At 37.3% G+C, this 22,006-nt stretch overlaps 1 protein-coding gene across 1 annotated transcript in view; it reads right to left on the bottom strand.

Annotated features, from left to right (window-relative positions):
* Positions 1-657: 657 nt before the first annotated feature.
* The window catches only part of CDC73 (cell division cycle 73), a 105,711-nt gene continuing 84,362 nt past the window's right edge, over positions 658-22,006 (bottom strand). Inside the window, exons 11-17 of the mRNA XM_032696249.1 lie at positions 19,392-19,449; positions 16,332-16,367; positions 15,872-15,959; positions 8,496-8,657; positions 6,670-6,770; positions 3,345-3,486; positions 658-2,108 (exon numbers count right to left, since the gene is read on the bottom strand). Of these exons, the coding sequence (XP_032552140.1) occupies positions 2,072-2,108; positions 3,345-3,486; positions 6,670-6,770; positions 8,496-8,657; positions 15,872-15,959; positions 16,332-16,367; positions 19,392-19,449 (624 nt within the window). The 3' untranslated portion in view covers positions 658-2,071. The remainder of the gene's footprint in view (positions 2,109-3,344; positions 3,487-6,669; positions 6,771-8,495; positions 8,658-15,871; positions 15,960-16,331; positions 16,368-19,391; positions 19,450-22,006) is intronic.

Here is a 22,006-nt window from a genome sequence, read left to right on the forward strand (position 1 = left end):
GCACACATTTCTTCAGAATTTGCTTTTCAAGTTTGCTGCCCACTGCAGAATCTCTTTAAAAACTGCATGGGCCACGATGCACTGATGAAGTTTGAAAAAAATCACACTTCTACTTGGAAATGTTCAAGTTAAGAACTGCATACATGATATCCCGCTATTAAATGCAGTAATGAGCCCTAAACTGAGCCACTTCCTAATGGCAGCAACTGCTGTGTCGGTGGCCATTACAGCTTTGCTGGTTATAGCACAAGTTACAACCAAGTACTCAGTGTTTTAGTCCACTCTAGCATGACACTGATACATTTATAAGCTCAAGTATAGAAAAAATACAGTAACTGCCTACACAAATAGCAGACATTCCAGTAGTTCTGTAGTGCCTCCTCTTCTCAGTCACTATGCAGAATCCATTAAAAAATCCAGTGTCAGCTGCTTCTGATCTTGGGAGTCACTGGGGTTTTTGTTTGGCAGTTCTGAGTATTCACATTTCCATTAAGACCATTTAAAATATAGCAGACCACCAATATAGCAGGGATGGAAACATACAATTAAAACTCAGACCTCACAGTCCTCATAAATTTACAGCATAGTTTTAAAAACCTCTTAAGGAGATGTTTGGGTTTTATTAAAAATGAAGGTAACATCAAATAAAAGCAAAACTAAAACAGAATAGGTAGAACATTTTATTTTTGTCAAACCTTAAATGTAAAGTATATTAAAAAAACATGGTTTGGAATTTCAAGAACAGGAATATAAACATGTATTTTCTATCCCAGAAAAAAAATCATGCAGGTGTTACAGTATTTGATCATTCTCTACATTCACTGGTATGCAACATCAACTTAATGTTATTAATAGATACAGGGATGCTGTAAATTGGTACAAAAACCAGGGTCTTCTGGCCTCACGCTGTAGATGAAGCAAATCTGTTCTTTGGTAATTGGAGAAGGCTCATTTTCCATTCCAATGCAGGACTGTTAGGAGGCCATATTAGCCACTCAGCTCAGAAAATTACAACTCCTGTAGACAGTCTGGGCTACTTTTGTCACAAGAAAATAGTATTAGAGGTGGTATTAGAGGTATAAATGCAAAGAAGTTAAAATTATTCGTTCCTTGTGGTGGCTTTTTCAGGGGGAAAAAATCCAAACTCTCCTCCTCTATTCATTGTTCAATCTAGGTAACATTTAGACTCCTATGGAAAGGTATTTGCTAGATGGGAATGTACACATGCATACTTTCAGTTTAAATAAAGAGACGTGTGTGGAGAATGGTAATTTAAAGTTAACATGACTTGAAGGTACTCCTATAATAAAGTTTAAAGATTTAGTAAACTGGGACATTACAAATCCAAAAAAAGTGTTTCTAGATTTTTCATCTTCCCTTTTTCAACAAAGACTGACAGAATATACATATACAGGTTGACATTTTGATTTATCCAAAACAACTTTCACTTTGCTCAGTTTGCAAGTCCTACTGACTAAAATGTAGTATCATTCACAACGAAATATTTTCAGTAAGTGAAACGATAAGCAAAGAAAACCAAAACTAAGCTCAGAAGCTAAGTGGTTTAGAAAGCCTGGTAACACCTACGTGTGTGTCAGTGTGCCTATAATTTCTTTTTGTACATTATATCTCGAGACACACACACACACATATATATAATATACACACCCCGTGCGCCCACGCGCACACACACACACCTTTGTAACCTGCAGTGGAGACCAACCTATGTTCTAATAAGGAACCAAACACATCATTTAAAAATGTGGCTAATTGAACAAAACAGAGGAGAAACTGCTGCTATCAAAATATACAATTTGGATTGCAGACTAGAAGGCTAACAACATTAAAAAAATAGTTTTAAGCAAAACCCCTTTGCTTCTGAATAACAACAGGTATCAACCTGCCATAGCATGAATCATCCAAACAAGATTTTATAAAAAGTTTAAACTGTGACCCTTCCTCATTTGTAAAGTTCTTGACATCTCCTATAGTGCGAGCTCTGGTCTCCAAACTGGAGCCCCTTCCATTTTTCTCAATCCATACTTCAGGAAACGAATGGCAGCTGAAGGATTCAGAATCTCAAGTGTGATTTGTGCTTTACCATATACCTGAAAAAAATTATCAGAACACAATATTACTACCCTTGTGGCATTTATAGGAGTTTTACTCTCAGGAATAAAATGCACAGACATTGTTAAAACAGAATTCTTACAGAATTAGAAAGTTGCCAAAGAGATGCAAAGCCTTATGCACCATTTAGCTCTGTATTATGCACAGTATTTTTCCCACTAAATGACAGTCAGCTAAAACCTTGCCTTGAAGAAAATTCATGTTTTCCAAGACATCACATGACTTCTAACATTGAAAGACTGTTGTTAAAGATAACTAGTTCATTCTGGGAGTTGACATATATTGTTTATCTGAGACCTTTAAATAGGGAGCCATAGAAAGTTTGATGATTGGAATTATTTTGACAATTCCCAGAGGATTTTTCTTTTGCACTCCGTCATTCAAGCAGTTTGCTGTGCACTTAACATGAAAAGATTAAACACTCATGAAATGCATGGGTTTCTCCCCTTCCTCAATATTTCTTCAACTGCTTCATGATAATAAAGTTTCTTCTCTACAATGTGAAAAAGGTATTGCAGTAAAATTCTGATTCAGGAGGGCTCTGAGCCACAGAGAAGCAGAGTCAGAAGCAAAGCAGCTCTTCACAGAGCTGCTGCCGTTCCCCCACCCCTCACTTCCAACAAAAGGCAGGGCTAAATACTCAGAAGGCCCCTAATATACAGAAGAATAACCAGTCCAGAACTTATTACATGCCCTGTTTTTCTGAGTTGTTCTTCTACTCAGTGCTGTGCACTCAGAGGCATCAGAGTAAGACTAGGCTTTGTGGTTCTTCATCTTAAAGTAGTTTGTCACCTTTTCTAGACTGTCACCTCGTGAGGTGGAGAGAGAGGAGGAGAGCTTGGAAGCTCAGAGCTGCAGTCCATGGGAAGGCTGGGGATAAAGGGAAAACTCTAGAGCACCTGGACTGCCCTCCATTCCTTGCCTTCTGCCTGAAGGGAGGTGGGGAATCATGGCACTAATCGGTGATGAATGGTAGCTGCCCTTCCTTTCAATACACGCTTATTACACTTTGGAGATGGTTATTTACAGTCTCTAAACATACACCATTATGTTCTATTATGTTCATCAGGGAAATTCAAAACAAGCAATATCTTCAAGCTAAAACACTCTTCAGATGTCTAAGTTGTATACAATCCCCTTGATGCCAGAACTTTAAAGTTCTCTCCTAACATCATAAAAGCACAAGCATCAAGGATTTTTACCAGGAAACATACCTGTCCAAAGTTTCCCAGAAGCGTAGAAATACTGGCCTGTCCAAGTGTCTTTTGTGGTAGCTGAGTTCTAACACTGTAACATCCCATTTCTGTACATTTGGATCCAGACGTACTTCATCATATTTGAGATGAAAAGCTTTAACTACAGGAAAAAGGAAAGCATTTAGTGTACAAACATGAAGACTTTACAGTGGTTTGCTATCAGTCGAAGAAAATTCCCACCACATCACTCTTTTTTTCAGAATGAAGCCTGAGAGCAAAATTAATGAGCCCATAACCCAAGGAAGTCAACTAGTTCCTAAATGGCACTGAGCTAAATATAGTGGTCGGTGGCTCTCGTGCTATTACAGGTTTAAGTGAAAGGGCAGCCGCTATTTTTAGATGCACAGATTCCAGGAGAAAAGCAGAAACCCTTTGCCAATTCCAGTGCATTTTCTTTGAGAAACAAAGATGTTCCTTCCAAAAATCTTCCAAGTGTCAAAGAATTAAAAATAATTTAAAAAAGGCTTTTCGGAGACCACTGAGAAGGAAGCCTGGCTACTTCCTGAAAGTCTGAGTAGAAGACTGATAGCAGAATGCCAGTGTAAACCCTCAAAGGCTACGTGAACCAGTCTGAGAAATTTAGTAACTGCCAATTTTCCCTGATCTAGGACTCAGTTAAAAATGGTAAAATATTAACTGTTGTTTTTCTCTTGGCAAGTACTGTCATACGTGAATTATGTAAAGCACAAGCATTTACACAGCACTAAAAGCAAAGTATCTAAGCCTTGTACAGTTCCTGTCTGGTAACCAATTTGATGATTTGAGTAGTATTGAAAAAGTTAAACAGAAGTATTTGACAAGGCTTGTGGAAACTAGTTATTTTTAATGCCATGGCTGTATCATTTTCTAATACCACATTCTTAATTTTGTCCCCCACAGAATCCACCTACAGTTTCAGCTAAATGGCTAAAATAGATAAAAATAATTAAACAAATCAGTTCTTTTTTCCAGATCTATCTAGGAACTTCCTAGAAGATTGCAATGTGAAATTAGCTTTTTTTTTCAGCTGACAAACTAAAGAAATTATCATCTCACTTGTACCTCTGCCAAATACATCTCCAAGCTTTGTGAATGAAAACCAAGAATACACATACATTATCTTTGCTATACAACATTGTATGTATTCAAATAACTCCAGAGAAAACAAATGAAGATATACTGGGGCCATGCATTTACAGAAAACACCTGAGAGAGCCTCTGCATTAAGGTTAAATGTTATTGAGCAGAAGACAACCCACTTCTGAATCAAATCACTATTAAAGCACACTAATGTGCTCCTGGAGTAAGACCTTTAAAATGGTATTCAAAATTAAGTATTTGTTCATTAAAGTGACATCATTCAAAATTTCATCTTAAACATTTACTTGCAGTTATAAAATTAAGTTTATTTGCTACATGAACATTAAATACTCAGACTACCTGTAAAGAAAACTAAGGAGAACAATCTTAGAGACTCAATTAATGAAATGCTATGTGACATAGCAATTGAACAAATAAAACCAGTTTGACAGGCTCTGACCCAACACAAATTTTATTGAGGAATTCTTTATGGTAAGCTACCTGCTTGTTTTCTGACATGACAGTGATAATCTTTGAGTATTTGTTAATCAGTAGAAACCCAGAAGAAGAAGAAATGCAAACTGCAAGTGAAACAATGAACGGCTGCAAATCCCAGAAACCACATTTATGAAGACTATTAAACACTATAAAAACAGCAAAGCAATACCTTCAAGAAAATTTAAACACATACAGCTGGACTGACATTGTCTGTGCTCCCTTCATCTACCTGTTTGCATTTGAGGGGTAAGTCATCAGGAAAAGTCAGAGATGGTCTTGGTCAGGAAAATATTTTAAAAATACCTTGCTTTGAAGCAATGTAATGCATTTCTAAAATTAAAATTTCAAGGTATGCATTGAGTAAGACCAGATATACTTTCACTTGAGAAGCATAAAAATTTGCACACATTCAGACTGAACTGTGCAGGCTGTGACTGAACTTCTATCAGAGCAAAGACCAGAAACATCAATGCATGTCAGAAAAATTCCTACAGCCCTCTATACATTTATATATACCAAATGTTAGAATTAATAGGGAGCAGCATGTGACTGCTAGCTAGACCTTAAATATTTCACCGCACTTCTCTTGGTTTTGCTTCTCACAATTCCCACTTTCTCTGTATCTTTACTTTGAAGTGTTATTTTCTTCTTTTATTAGTCTCTTTTGTGAAGTTCTCTCCTGTGGTGTACATTTACTTTTACAATGACTTTCAGGCTCTTTCACTCTTCCTTCTCAGTGTCATTCCCCCCTTAAGTGACTTATTCTATTTTCTTGTTCACAGACCCAATCTTAGCCTTCTGCCCAACTGTTGGGTTTTTCCCTTGCTGCTTAGCAAACAGTCTCTTTCCAGACTCTGCTTCACATACCAAATAGGTGTACACATAAAACCTGATAAAACTTGTTTCCTCATCACATTGACAGGAAGATGACAGACTGAACTGAGGTGGGTTTTGGTTTGTTGGGTTTGTTTTTTCTTTTGTGTGAGCACATTGGTTTTTTTGTGTTTTTTTTCTTTTAAATCTGTGGCTCAGAAACCACTGGACACTACAAAAAGGTCTACTTTCTAAGGCAGTTCCACACTGAAGCAACAGAGAAGAGAAACTGGCAGTTTCCTGAGATATTATCGTCCAGCTGACTGTCAGGAGTGAACTGTGCAAGGAAGTGCAGTGTGCCTCAAAGCACACCAGGTACGGTCGGGAGAACTCAAAAAAACTGTTCAGATCTATACAGTGGTAACATCTAGCTCACTTTAAACTTTAAACTTGAGCTTTTTAAAACTTTAAAGGTTTTATCAGACACCAGATCATATTTTTAACGCCTTCTTAGTGGAATACTAGGTGATTAATCCTCTGTTCAAAGTAGCAATGAAATGTGAAGACAGCCTGTAAACCTGTTCTCTATTGATTGTTAAGAGTATGCATTATCTGTTCACCTTTTATTTTAGAAGCTTGGAAAGTAAATTTGTACACTAGCTATTCCTGCCTCTTAAAGATGACAGCTCTGAGAAGATTTCTGTGAGCTTCCACAGGTCAGAACAAAAGAACTGCAGAGGGCACATTAATATTCACTGTCTGTGAGCAGACCAAAGCCACTGCCTGCTCAACCACCCACGTCCAACAGCATTTGGGAAGTACTTTGCCATAAGCATAAGAAACTTTGCCCTCAAGGAACCACAAGCACAAGACAAAAATCCCAAGACATCTAAACCCAAGACAAATCCCTTACTTTTTGCAAAGATATCGACAGGAGATCCATCAGGCAGGAGCCAAGGCCAGCCTTTGAACTGCCAAGCAGGACCCTGTACAAACACGGCCACCACGCGATCCCTGCGAACACAGAAAGGCACGGACACGTTGATGGCCTCCAACATTTCAATTACATGCTTTCCTAAACAGGCAATGTGCCTTAGCATGGCTTCTTATTTTAGTAACAGCAGTATAGCACATCTAACAACCACAACTCCAGCACAACTGCTTTTCCTTTGTTAACAAAAAAAAAAAAAAAAAAGTGCTTTTTCTGGACTTTCTGTTCACCTTCGCAGCTCAGTTTCTCATGGTGCAATTTTAAGAAGTCAAACACTGTTTATTTGTGGTCATTATTACTTTGCTTTTAAAATGTGCTCCAACATTTTTAGAGACAATCTTCTGTGAACAGCACTGTAAACTGAGGTGTGTCGATTTAAAAGCCTTTATTCTCAATACTGCCCACTTCTAGTTAAAATTTCTGCAAAGTGCATCATCTATTCTAAGAGTACATAACCACTACCTGTGGTCTAAGAAAATAAATTTGTGATTAATATGAAGCTTTTACACTATTAAAATTTAACACTCCCCCACCTTTGAGAACAAATGACTTCCCAAATATGGTCTGTCTTTCTCTTGAGTGTTTACATCATCCAACCATGGTTCCTATCTCCCACAACAAATAACTACCTCTCTAATCTAATCCCAAATTAATTCATAATAAAGTTCACCAAATGCCAAATGGAAAAGAATAATCAAGGTGGAGTTTTGATACGGCTCCCTTGGATAAAACCAATATGAAAAATCCCCACACCACTTCACATCTTGGGGCAGAAGCACTTTAGATCTAGTTGAGATGGTTCTTAGAGGTTTGATCATTAAACATTTTAAGTGCTATTTCCTAGTCAGAATTTCAAACCCATGGATTTCTGATTAGTTCAAGCTCTAATGACAGAGAACAATTAATTTAGGAACAGGGCCTTTTCAAAGGATTCCCCTCCATTAAAATCTAATGTGGAAGTTACAAAACCACCAAATATGTCATCATCCACGTCTAAAATCTGCACACTTGTGAGAAAGAAAAATGCTGCATAATGCACTTCATTAAACAACAAAAAGATCTAAAACAATAAAAATATGCTTCTCCAGAATTTTCTTCCTCACTGAGAACTATTTTTCATAGCACTGAGAAATGTGTTACAGACCAAATCATCCATTTCCAGCTTTTTAGTAAAAGTAAAAACTATCCATGATTCCCTTTCCTCAACTAGGGCTCTGCCTTCAGAAGTAAACTTCCATCAATTCAATGAATTCTATCCAGTACTGGAATCACTGTTCAGTCTTTACTGTCTGACATATTTTCTTTCTTTAACTATTAAAAAAGTTGGAATGTCAGATGCTGAAGGCCTGCAAACATATCTTCCCAACAGATTTTCCTTCAGAAGGCAGATACGAAAGAAAGGTTTTTTCTCCCAGATCATGGTTCAGTGACTTGCACATTTACAGTATCACAGACCAGAAAAATAATATGACTATTTCTATCTGAATTTCTGGAACATTTCAGGCAAACCTGATAAAAATTAGTTGTGCTGCTCACACTGTTAAAATGTACAGTGCTGTGAGTTTTTAAGACCTTTTAGATGAGTTCAGTTTCATGTGATTTTCACCTAAAGACTCCCATGCACTTAATCAAATCTGCTCTTATATCTGTATCTTTGCTTTTTAGTGCATTTCATAGTGTTTTATTGGCCCCCTCCAAATTCTGCATTGTCCTGGTTAAGAAATTTTGCAAAGGAGAAATGTCCTTACCAGTCTTGTGGCATAAGTTTCAGAGGCTGGTCTACTACTCGATAAGGAACAGTAACGCTGACTGTAGTTCCCCCCGGCTGCATCTGGTCCTTCCTTCTCTGTATTAGAGTTTCATTCTCTCGTTGACAGCCTTGTTTCTTCTTTTCATCTGATGGTACAAACCTCAGGGAATAACAAAACATTCAGTAGACAAGGGCAATTTACTTGATGGACTCAGCAGAAAAAGTAACAACTTGATGAGAACTTGGCATTATTGACAGCAGTCACTGGAGCCATCTCATCTCCACTGCGCTAACTCTCCGTTGCTACTCACTTAAAACAGCAAAAAAAAAGGTAAGAATACTATTTCATAAGCCCTTATGATCAAAACAGTCATACTAAAAAGTCCTCAGCCCTTCAAAAATACAGCCAGACCTGTTCTTATACATTCATGGCACTCCTTGTCGAGCTTACCCAATACATTCGGAGATGAGGACCCAGATCACAACCTGCTAAGTGATTATAACTCATTCTTTTTAGTGACCAAGGGTAACCTGGGCACTAAAACAATTGCTTCCTGGAACAAATTTTAAGAGCTCTTGAAGCCCTCCAAATTATGTTTTCTGAAGAAAGCTGGGATTTTTGGTCAAAAAACTTTTTTTGGGTAAGATTTTCTTTTGAGGATGGTGATTTTACATTATCAGTTATTCATCTGATGTATGATAACTATAATTTTCTTTGTTTTCTAAATAGCCTCTCTGATAGAATAAGTGTTCAGAAAATACAGATGTGATCCCCATGTCATATGTAATCTATGAGAAAAATAACTGCTTCAGATATGACACACCATCTCCAATTAATTACCAATTTTGAATCTTTCAGCCCTCTCACCTTAAAAAACAAATGCAATCCCATTTCAAGGCCCTCTTCTTTATGGTGACAATCAAATACACAGAACAGGTCTCAAAATTGGCAACATAAACATGAGAGCAACGTAAGCCTTTTCACATATAAATCTCAGTGGATTTTGCCATAAGAAAGATAACAGCCATGTATTTTAGAGAACTAAAACTATGTCGCAGAAAGTGAAGTTGATGTGTCCAGTGTCACCCACCAGGCCAGCAAAAGAGTGGAATTCAGACCCCCTTTCTCCTAACCCTCCACTTGGAACCACCCTGCTGCAATGTAACGCTGCTGACATTTCATTTCCAAAGCTTCTGATAAAAATAAAACAGTGTTTCACTTAACTGCAGTAGTTATCAACAGTACTGGTGCTACATTTAAAAAGCACAGTACCTAATTGGTAATATTTCTCTTCATTACAGCACACATGGTGCTTTTGAGCAGTTTACTACATTTTTTGGTTGTTTGCACCAGATTTCTATTTGTTCTCTTCAATCTATTTCTATTTGAATACTAAAACCCAATTTGAATGTGCTTTAACAGGCAGACTGCACTTCCTATTGCTGGAGAAACAGGAAAAAGAATGCAAAATTAAATATGAAGATAAGTTCATTATTCAGTCAGCTTGAAAATACTAGTTTTCTTTATATATCCCATGAGAAAATGGCATTTTGGGGAGAAAAGCCCAACCAAACAAATACGTTTTAAGGCAGCAGGTGAAAACTGCCAATAAACCTTAAGGCAAAATTGTTTTACTTTTCTAATCTAAATGAACAGATGAAGCCCCCTTACACTCTTCATGATTTAACAGTGTTTCACAAATAAAGTCACAAGCAATTTCCAAAGTGTGTGTCCAAATGCCTGCAACTGATACAACTGCAGGAGGAAAGTAAAAAAAAAACCCAGATGACTGTGAATGGTGCACTAAAGCTGACTAGTATTGGAACTGCAGAAAAAGCATTACAGGTGTTAAATGATGTGCTGTAAATTAAATTATGCTTATCTGTCTAGTACACGTGTGACACCATCATTGTAATGGAAATAGAAACCAAAAAGCTACACAGGACACTGGGGAAAAGTACACTTTGGTTACCCAGAATATTACTTCAAAAAAGTTAAGATAATAATTCCCCCAATAATTGAAGTAATTTGAAAAGAGTTAATATTTACATATACTTTTATCTATCACATTTGACTGACATCTACAATTGCACACTACACAGAAGCATTCAATACAGTTCTGCTTTGGAAAAAGCTACCAAATGTGACACCAAAGTTGAAGTGTTTCTCATCTATTTGCTAATTTAAAAACTCAAAAGCAAGGTGCACCTTTAATCAGGAGCAAACCTACTGGCCTGTCCTGCCAACACGTTGCAGGCTTTGCTTTGCCAGTATTAATAGGAAGCTATTTTATAACATAAAGTGAGGATTTGCTTGGTGGTCTTCAGCTTTTAAGTAAACCATTAATGAGCTGCTCATCACCCATTAGAACTAAAGGAATCCGCGATGAAAGGAATGGAAATAATTTTTTTTTTTTAAATAATTAAAAAAAAATTAGAAAAGCAACTCCTCAAACACCTTTTATCCAAGTGGCAGGGTTTATAGGAAAAACAAGGATCACCTAAAATGGTGGACATACTGAGAAGAATTTTGTTATTCTGTGTCACATGCACTAAACAAGAACAAACTCTTACAGAATATGTAAATAAAAACCAAACAGCCCTACTTACATTACAGTGATAATCAAATATTCATATGAACAGGGATCTAAAAGGTCACATTTTAGATTTAATTTGTAAATATGAGGAAGCAAAAACATTTTAAATGAAAACAGCAAAGCTAGGCACCCCTGCCAAATTAGACAAGAAGCAATACTGCTTTTCTGGAGTCTAACAACTTCACCACTATATCTGAGACCTCTCAAATTTGGCTGAAACAGGCATTCTCAATTCTACTTCTAGCTTCAAATGTTTCTGTGTTTAAGAATTCATTTCAACACTGGTTTATTGGCAGTTTCTCTCTATTTCAGCTAGAAATTGTGTTACAGCCATTAAGGTACCATTCGGTTGTGCCTCAGTTATTTACCTTCTAGACACCTGCTACAGTTTTATTTCCTGTAAAATACTGAATGTTTCTGAATCCACTTCTCCAGGACACAACATAAAATATCTTGTTATCAGAAATTCCTGAAGGAAAAACTATCAATAAGCTGATTCACATGGAACAGTAGAGAAGATGACTGTCATAAAGAAAGCATTGAATCAAGAGCTTACATATATGTAAACACACAGAGAACAGGAATAAAGGACAGCTCTCAGAAACTTTACAAAATATCTGCTTGCATTTCTGGGAACCATCGATTCACTAAGTAAAAAATCACGTGCATAAGAGCCAAGAATCAATAGAAATTACTGTAGGATTATAAACTTAATCATGGCCTATGCCATCACTACCTGGACATAAAACACAAGCTTAAGAAGCGTGAGTATTAAACACCCAAAAAAAAGTCTTCCCTTGGAAATTATTTATAGGATTATTATGTAGTACTATAGCCAATGGCTAACTACACATTTGTACTTGACACGCTTTTAATCATTCAATACACTAGAAATGTATTCTGAAACCTGACTCTGCAGGACAGTTTCTTGTGGCTTCTCTGGATTACTATTCCCTAGTGGGGGAAAAAAAAAAAAAAAAAAGAAAGAAAAAAATTCCCTATCTATTGAGAAGGACTTTTATACTCCTATTAGGAAATTAAAGCACTCCAGTCTCTTGCTGCGAATTGCCAAAATCATTACCCACATAAAAAATGGTGCACTCTCACTTTCCAAAGACAGGAGATCCCTTTCCTAAGGTAACAGGCAAGTGATTGAACAAAATCAAAGTATGGCAGGTAACTGGCAAGATATAATCCCCTGAACTGCCTGAGCTGCTCATGCCTCGGCTCTAAACTCACATCCATTGCCAAAACTAAAACACTTTCACTTTCTGGCCCCCAACTCAGGCACATTGAAAATTGCATGAACAGAGAATAAGGCAACTCCAATGTTCCACAGTAACCAGGATCATCATAAGACCCATTCTGTTGTGTTCAGAACTGGAGACTTATTTTTACAACCCTCTCAGTATTTCTGTTATGTTACAGTATCAAAAGCTTTATACACCTATTTTTGCAAGAGAACAAACCTCATTTTTTTGTAACACATCATCCCTGAATCTATCCCAGATACTCTGCTCAATATCAAAGCTGGGTAAAGCTCTGTGAGTTGCCTGGCCACATATGGTGAGAGGCATCACAAGTAAGAGCATCATCATAATAAAAATACATAATCATCATCTAATCACTCACATCTCCCTGATGTCATTCCTGTTTTGCCTTTGTTCCATGTAAAGCCGAAGCCCTGCCTCTGGAAAGCCTGACTTCAGATATTCTCAAATACTTACTCTGTAAAGCCAGATTTTACACAATAACTGTGATATCCAGTGTTGCATTTAGCTAGTGAATAAGAAAAAACGTGCTATATAAAATATTTTTAAGAAGCTTCACAATATATTAGAACGTATTGCAGTGCTGATTTAAGGTAAATTATATCTTTTTCCTATTTTAGACACTTTTCATTTTATGTTGTACTTGGCTCCTTAGAAAAATAACCTTTCAAAAGTTATCAAAAAAATTTGCTTATTACACAGCATGTGAATTGTATCTATTACAATTATATACAGAAATATCCTCCTTAAAGATCTAAGTTGCAACAAATATATTGAACAGAAAAATTAGATATCTTAAAAAAAAAAAAATCTTAAGCCAGTACCATGTTTTGGGTTTGTCATTAAACACATTTCATTCTACACATGATAATTTTCCTGCTTTCCATATTCTCTGCCTTAAAAGAGCATAAAATTAGTGATAAACTGAAGATGCTAAGCATACAAATGTCAGCCAAATCTGGCATGGAAAAACTCTAATATACTATAGAGCTATGAAAAGGCTTAGTAAAAACATTTGTATAACTAACAGGTTTCTTTCAGTCCTTAGCAATTGAATTTAAGGCCTACCATAGTACTGGATGAAGACTCTCCTGTTTATTTTATAAGCATGAAGCTAAAATATCTGTCAGTGATACCACAGTTAGTTTTTCTCGTATCCAAAGTGACAATGCATTGCAGTTCAGCACTGCAGACAAACACTACCCTAAAAGAGAGAGATTCCAGCTATGACTAAGTTTTGATTTTAAGTGGTTTGGTCTCTAACTATAATTTCAGGTAATTATTTTTCTTATTTTGTTTTAAGAAACATTTAAATGGATGGAATCACAGAAGTTGCTTCATTTATGAAACCAAAGTACTCACTCTTTATGATCACACACTTCACAGAAGTCTGTTGCCTCAGGGATCAGACATGGAAGAAAAACCCATCCTATAAACAGCTTCCATACCCTAACCATCCTGAGGGCATCATTCTCCCAGGCTTCTCCTGCTTTTCTTCACAGTCTCCCCTGCAATGGCTCTTCCCTTCCAGCTCCAAAAATCTCTTCTCCTTCCCCTATTTCACTGATCTCCTCTGATGGGAACTACAAGAAGGTTGACTATCTCTAGAAATACATGAAATGCAAATCTACCTTCATCTTCCACAGCAGGGGTAAGGGAGGGAGTAATAACTTTGGTGTGTCTTTTCTATCTGGACAACATTTCTTTATTCCTTCTTGCAATGACAGGAGTCTTTGGAATCTCTGCTCTTCTGTTAAATTGAGCCATATGTGGGGAATCAGCTAAATAAGGTGGTGAGTTAAGAGGCAGAAATTAGTTGAGTCTTTTTTCTTTGGAAAACCATCATATATCTATCAATCACTCTCTACATCAAGACTAGTTCTACACTCTGCATACCTGAACAGTAAAATAAACCCTGAAGCCTTTCCTAAACAAAGCACTTCAATAAATCTGAACGCAACAAAATACAGCCCGGGAGGTGTATTTCCTAGAAGAGCACTAGAACTGTCATGGCTAAATTAATATTTTGCTCTTCTGAATTCTGCTATTGCCCCTCTGATTCATTAACATACCTTGCTTCTTTGCTTTCTCTTTCATAATGGTTAACTACATCAGTGTCCTCCTTTGAACCCTTAAACTTCATCTCCTTTTTTTTCTGGATCACGTTCACTGCATTCTGAGTATCAGCATCCTCATGGGACAGGTCTTCAGAAGTTAACTGCAACTTTGCCCTGGTAGAGCTGAAAACAGCTGAAAACTGTGTCTCCTGGCACATGTACTCAGACATGACACACAGGTGCCTTATTCCTTTCTAAGTATTCCCATACCAGGCATATGCATGGGTGTATACCTATGTATATATATATATATGTAAAATCCAAGGCTTGTTGTGAATTTTTTTCCCAAATGTAAAAACCCATATAAACAAACAATGTCTCTGTCAACCCAATTATATCAGTCCAGTGACTGCTTGCACATTATTAAACTGTAATGTTAAAAGCCACCCTTCTCTCCAATTAAATATTTCAGAGCAGATATCAGTAGTCCAGTACTTCCTGGATCTTTGATGGAATGTGGCAGTAAGCTGGGAACTCCAATTACATCAGAAGAAGGCGCCTCATATCTCACAGCACAGTTTTATAAAATCCTAGGGCAACTCCAGTGGAAGGTAAGGCACCACAACAGGACAGGTTGGTTTTGAAGAAGAGCAGTTTTACAACCTCATAAAAGATGAGAGCAGGGGGTGATAAAAAGACAACCCCTCCACTTTTTGAACCCACCATTGTGGACCATCTGCAACAGTGCGTTTCTCTGTGAAAATGACTGGCTTTCAAAAAAATCAACTGATATTTACTGATAGGCAAGTCTAAATGCCATGATCTGTTGGACAAGCAGAAAGATTCATTGAGCCATAATGAATTAAATCTTAGAATCAGATGTGTGATGCGATAATCAAATTTTAGCAACTCGCTGATATTTCCCTGGATGAATTTGCATCAATACCTCATGACAGTATGTGAACTGGAAAAAAAAATAAGTCGTCTTTACACAACCAGCTGAGCTGCTTGGCTGATACAGCCTGATACCGACCCTCCAGTCACTGTCCTCTTTACCCTAACTGTGGTCATTTCCCAAAATCTTTTCTGAGCTCCAGGAGCACACTGCTCCTCTTCTCTAACCCTTCTTCCATTGTAAGGGTTCATGGATTGGTGCCTTTATGTTACATAAAAGAAAACCACTGCAGATATTGGAACTGGTATTGCAAGACTCTCTCCTCAGTCTGCCCCTTGAGCCCAGAGGTCACAAATGAGCCAGAACTCTGAAAATAAGTTTTCGCTTTTTTCCTGCTAGTCAAAAGGAATTAATTTCTTTTATACTCTGGTCTGTAAAACTAGCTTGTCACAAGAGAGTAGATGAACCCTCTTGCTTAATTACTAATTAGGTACTAGTATAACTTGGTATCTGAAAACAATTTGTTATACAGTATGTTCTAATCAGCTACTTACTTCAGATCTTGCAGAAGGTCCTTTGCATTAAGCATTGTTATTAAAGAGGTCGTGGCTGCTGGAATAATGATTATGGGAGTTCGAGACCCTGTAGAGATAATAAAGTTAGACTTGCCTGGGGGTTTTTTTGGTGTGTTTTGGTTATTTGCTTTTCCCCCCCTTTTTCATTAAAGGAGCTGGACATAAAAACAGAATTCTTGCTTAACAGGTCACAGTCTTGGAAATAAATTCAAGGAAAATTGTAGCAAAACTTTTTTAAACTAAAGGTTTTCATTCACAAAAGAAGCATATCATTGTATCATGAGTCTCTAAGTAAGGGTAGGACCCATATTTAGCAAAACAGAATGCTGTCTGCATTCCACTACTTGTTTATGTTGGTGCTTGTGGTTCCAGAAAAAAAAAAAAAAAGCAGACAATTCACACAAAAATGAAAAGGTTCATGTAACTAAAATTGACTCACCTTTTTTCTGGTTTGGAGGTGGTCTTGCTTGAGAAACTGAAAAAAAACCCAGAAAACAGGGCAGGATGATTAAGACATAGATACAAATGTGATTGTAAGGCAACACTTCAGTGTGTTTAATTGCAGGAGGGAACAAGAGTCACACTACAGTCATTAGATCATTTCCACAGATGCAATACACTAAGTTGAAGAAGGGATTTATAATTTTGGTCTGTGTATTCAGCAAACAAACAGCTTCTGACCATCTGAAACAGATGTTAGGAGAGTTGAGTCAATCTCTCCTGGTTTTTCTGAAGGCAGTCATCCCTCTCTATCCTCCATAAAAGGTCGGGGCACAACAGCACTGACAAGAATTGCCACAATCTTGAAAAAAGTTGCTTGTAGATCTTAAGTTCAATAGTGCTGAACCAACAGGAAAACTGTTTCACAACAACCTGATCTTTACAGACTCTCACCTTTTCATTAGCAGTTATTATTGTACATGACATCCACAGGATTTAGCTATCCTTAACACATAGAAAACATTCAACAATCAAGATCTGAATGTCAGGCTTACTCAGGTTAATTCTGGATTGCAGTTTGAGTTACATGAGCTCTTTGGGTGCCAGAAACAGTTAAACTTGACAGATATGATGGCACTCAGGAAGGGGAAAAAACCCAACCAAACAAAACCACACACCCCCAAACCCAACAAAAATAACCCTCAACTACCAAACAAAACCACAAAAACAAACTCTATGGGACAGACAGAAACTGAAGAGTCCTCTCCCCATTTCTGCAATAAAACATTTCCACCTCAGCCTTCAAGTTGTGACTGCCTCAGTACGGGGCAGACAATGCATTCCAAAGTTGGAAAAGTATCTCTGTTTCTTCACTTTGGTGCCACTACTGAATTACCTGACTTCCCCCAAAATAAACATATTATAGTTCAGTTTTCAGGAGTCCTAACTTCAGGAAAGAACTGTTGTGCCTGATAATCACCATCATACATGTTTATCCTAATTCAAAAAAATCAGAAAATGGTGAGCAGTGGAAGGACTGATGCAGACTAACTCAAGTCTCAGTTGCTACTATGAATGACAAATTTCATTAATTGACTTCCAATTGCATAGCACCAACTTGCTCATGTTTATTTATGACCAACTGTTTCAGAAACTTCCTAGAAGAGTATAAATATTCACAATACAGAGTTGCCATTGTTGAAATATTGAGACCATATCCTTAATTATCTTTTCCTGACACTGTCAAATGCACAGATATAATCGGCAACACTATATTGAACTACATGAACTTTATCTACCCAATGATTTTTATTTTTTTTTTAAATCTAGGTATCTCCTTAATGTAAAAATGTCCCTGAAATATATGGGCAGTAACAGCTGCCCTAAGAAAAAAAAGAGGAAGAAAAAATGAAAGGGAGGGAGAATAAATATCTGTAAAAAATTTGATAGTGGTACCAAGACAGGTTAGTAGAAAAGTTGGTACTGTAAAATATTGCCCCCTTCCCAAAAAAAATCTTACATCAAAAGCACCATCTCAGACATATTTTCCAAATCACTACTGCACAACTGTTTAGCCCAATTTAACTAACACTTCTTATATGCAAAGCAGCATCCTCCTGGAAACAGCATGTTTTAGTTACTTTGACTGCTAAGAATAGAACAGCTGAACGTTTTAAAATATCCTAGAACGGGCAGAAAAATAAACCTCTTCTGACTACACCTCTCTTCTTTATTCCCCCTTCAACTTACAATATGGAGACAAGAAAATGGACCGGACTGGCCTTAGAGAAGGGCAGTACCAGTATAACCTGTATAATGTACAAAACCCACACTTCTGCCAGTAACTGCCCAGGAAGTCACAGCCAGCAGCAGGGACTGTGACAACTCAGTCAGATTTCTGTTCTTGCCACTGCTACCCTTTTCATACTGCTGTCAACTCCATCTGCATTATGATGCTTAACGGGGCTAGTGAGATAAGTCTGACAGGCAGCATGACCTTCCCAGTACCAAAATAACCAAACAGAAGAATCTGTGCACAACAGCGTTTAGGTATGCTGAAAGCATTCAATATTAGAATAGATTTTTGGGGAAGAATCAGCTTTACAGTATTAAGTCTTAGCATTAAATCCTGCTAATAAATCTCAAGGAATTAGCAAGGCACACACTGAAAGCATTTAGAGTCTCAACAGGAATATATATACAGTATTCCACCAGTACTTCGAGAAAAAGCATATTCATTTTAACTGGTAGCTTTGTTTCCAAAACCCCCAAAATGTCCCCACTACCTTCATAACATTGTCTTGCTCTGAAATAACACCTTTCAACTGAGACTTTCTTCCAGCAAACCAGAAATTCTCACAGAACGTAAACCAGGTGCAGACCTGCCCATCGCTGTTTGGAATCACTGTTTGTCTCGTGCTGCCTGTGCTCTTACACTTTTCTAAAAACACTTCCTAAGGGTTTCTTTTTAAAACAAAGTACTTTTATAATTCTATCACTGAATCACAACTCAAGATTCAATCTGACAGACAAATGGACCTGGGTAGCCAAAAGCTACTAACTGGAAATTAAAAAGCCAGTTGAGGATTCAGGTCTCATTACAAATACCTTATGTGCTAAGAAATGTGAAGAAGTAATGATAACACATGCAGAGAATCACTTATTTCTGATCTATTAATCATAGAAGTAATAATATGTATCTCTTTGAGATTAGCTATTCTGTTTAGGTTGTTTCTCCTTGGAGTATTAACCGGCTCTTATTAGATATTTGAGCTGAAATTTCTGAAATACCAAGCCCACAAGCAAGAAGTTTGGGACTTTTAATGTCACTAGTGCATCCTTTCAACAGGCTGATGGGGCAACACATTGAAGAGAATGAACCCAGGTCCCACAGTGTCACATTAAACAAAAGGATATGCACTTTTTCCAATACATACACTGTTAAAGACCACAAATAAATGACCCCCCCACTTCATTCTCCAGCCATGGCTTTCAACAGCATTTCTTTGACACTCAAACCTCTCTGGAAGAGAAGCACAAACGACAGGAGCCACCTTACCTGGGCGTGGCACAGGCTGTGCTGCAGGAGTTTGTGTTTTTCGAGCAGATGCACCTTCCTTTTAAAAGACAGAAGAGGTAACATTAATAGCTGACCTCCTTGTCAGGTACATGGGTTTTTCAAATGAACACAAAGCTATAAAGGGTATCATGAAAAGGAGGGTGACATGTTTCCATTAAAGGGAAGAAAGAAAATAATTATTCCAAACTCTTTATAGATTCTGAGACTCGAGGAGGACAGACAACCTCATAAGCTTTTACAGGTTTACATTTTAAATATAAAGTGCAAATCATAAACTTTTTTTCCCCTCTGTATTCAAAGAAACCTCTCCCATTTATATTATTGGGTTTTTTTACCTACAATCACCAAGGGTTAGTAACATAAATGCAAGCAATTGGCTGTAGAAATTTCAAAACAAGATCTGCTTATGCTCTGGATGGAAAACCAGGACCAAGAAATTGCAATGCATTCCTGCCTTGAGGAGTTTTAGTGCCCAGAAATAGCACTCCATGATAATTAGTTCTGCTCAGGCCTCATCCAATTACCTTAATGTAACACACAAAAGACCTGCACTATTGTTTGTTCTTGTCAACTCCGCAGAGTCAACACACCAACAAAGAAAACAGTGAAGTCACACATGTCTGGTTCCAAAGCAACACTGAATTCCTGCAAGAACAAATTCTGTTCTCAGTTACTGCTGTAAAACCTCACTGAACAAAACACGTATCACTAACAGTGGAAAAAGCTGCTATATAATCCAGCCACTTCTATTTGCAAAGCTGACAGAAAACCTTTTAACACGAAACCATGAATTTTATCTGAAAATTACTTCAACACTATGTGAAGCGTATCCTAGAACCATGAGACACTCAGAAAGGTCAGAGATCCCACTCAGGGAAAAACCTGTTGGAAAGGTCTCCAGTATGGCACTGTCCCATTTCTATGTCCAGGCATAACAAACAGCATGCTTTGGAATCCAAAATAAAAGAAGCTGATGAGCGGGATCAGGTTCTATGATTTAAATAACACTTAGAAGAATTGCTTTTAAGTTTCCATCATGAAAGTTGAAACTCTTTTTATCTCAAGATCCGTGAAGTACGAATAGAAATCCCTTGACAAGCTCTTAGAAAACAAATTTACTCAAAACCTCTCTTCCCTGAGCTTTAGTGAAAGCCACCCATGATTAGTTACAATAGGCTGGAGCTGATATTTGGTACAATGCACAGCTTTTGTAACTTTTACAGGCAGCAACCTCTCATTAATCTTTAGTATAAGGATTTAACCCTACACTGCAAGAAATGGATTAATCCCAAATTTTTCTGTACTCTTTTCCGATTATTAAAATACCAACATTTATGTAGGGCAGTTGAGTCAGTACCTGTTATTTTAAGACTTACTTTTTTAGCAGCAGAGAAAAGGTATTTTTACCAATGTCCTTTCACAATAATTACTCGGAAAATGATAAAAATGAAAATATCACCACACACTAAAGGAAGAGCAGCAAGAAAGGCTGACTACCTTTGAGAGAAGCCTTGCAGCTGAGAAACAGCACCTTTATTTCAACTTCCACTTTCCAAAAATATTGAAGTAAAACATTTTGCACCTCTTTCTATAGAAAAAATGCCATTTTCTGTGTCAAAAGGCTGATTCTGTGCTGGACTAGTTACATATTTTGAAGAAACCAAGAATTCCCCCCAAACACTTCCTAAATTCACAGCACTTTATGAAATGTAAAGAAAATCATCAAGCTAAAGAAACTTCACCTCCTGTAACGTTAAGTTTCAAGTTTTTAAATTCTACTCAGTTTGCATGGATGCATAACTATTACTGCCTACAGTCCACATGTACATTCCTCTTTCCATCCCTACAGAATCAGCAGCACAACTTTTCTGCCTCCTCTTCCACTTATCCATGTCTGAAAGAGACCTGCAGGTCCTGCAACAAAGGGAGAGAACAAGGAGCTGCTTCAGAGATGATAAGAGTTTTTGAAAACTCTTGTAAAGAATTTGGTTTCTCTATGACTTGAGCCTAACAAAATAACTGGCAAATTATCTATTTGGGAGTTTTTCATACTCTCCCCTGAATTGCCTTCTCTACAGTGATTAACTGGAAACTTAGTGCAGAAGCCTAAAACAAAAAAGCAAAGCTTTGAGAAGATGGCAACTGAAGTGAACAAAAGTACCACTCCTGAAACAACAGCAAAGTACATTAAAAAAAACCAACCACATAAAAATATCTGATTAATGGTAGGAAATAAATTCATTTAAATGAGTAGATACCACTTCCATGCCTATGACTATTCTATTTCTAAGAACAAATTCTGCAAATCAATAAATTATGGAGATCACAGCTTTTAGCTGGATAAATTGGTGCCTCAGATGATGATAATTTCAGGAATGAACCTCGCTCAGCTCACAACTGCTGCTATTCTGGCATCTTGGCACAGAAGCTCAGCTGTCACCTACTGAAGGTGTAACACCCATCCTTTGTAGCTGATTTACATCCCTTCTCTATGATATTCAGTGACCTAACAACCACCTCCTATTTTGTAAAAATTGCAGACAACACCGCAAAAGGAACTCTGAGCAATATTTCACCCCCACATTTCTTAAAAG

The sequence above is a fragment of the Chiroxiphia lanceolata genome, chromosome 9 (genome assembly GCF_009829145.1).
Source record: "Chiroxiphia lanceolata isolate bChiLan1 chromosome 9, bChiLan1.pri, whole genome shotgun sequence".
In the NCBI taxonomy this organism is placed as follows: Eukaryota; Metazoa; Chordata; class Aves; order Passeriformes; family Pipridae; genus Chiroxiphia; species Chiroxiphia lanceolata.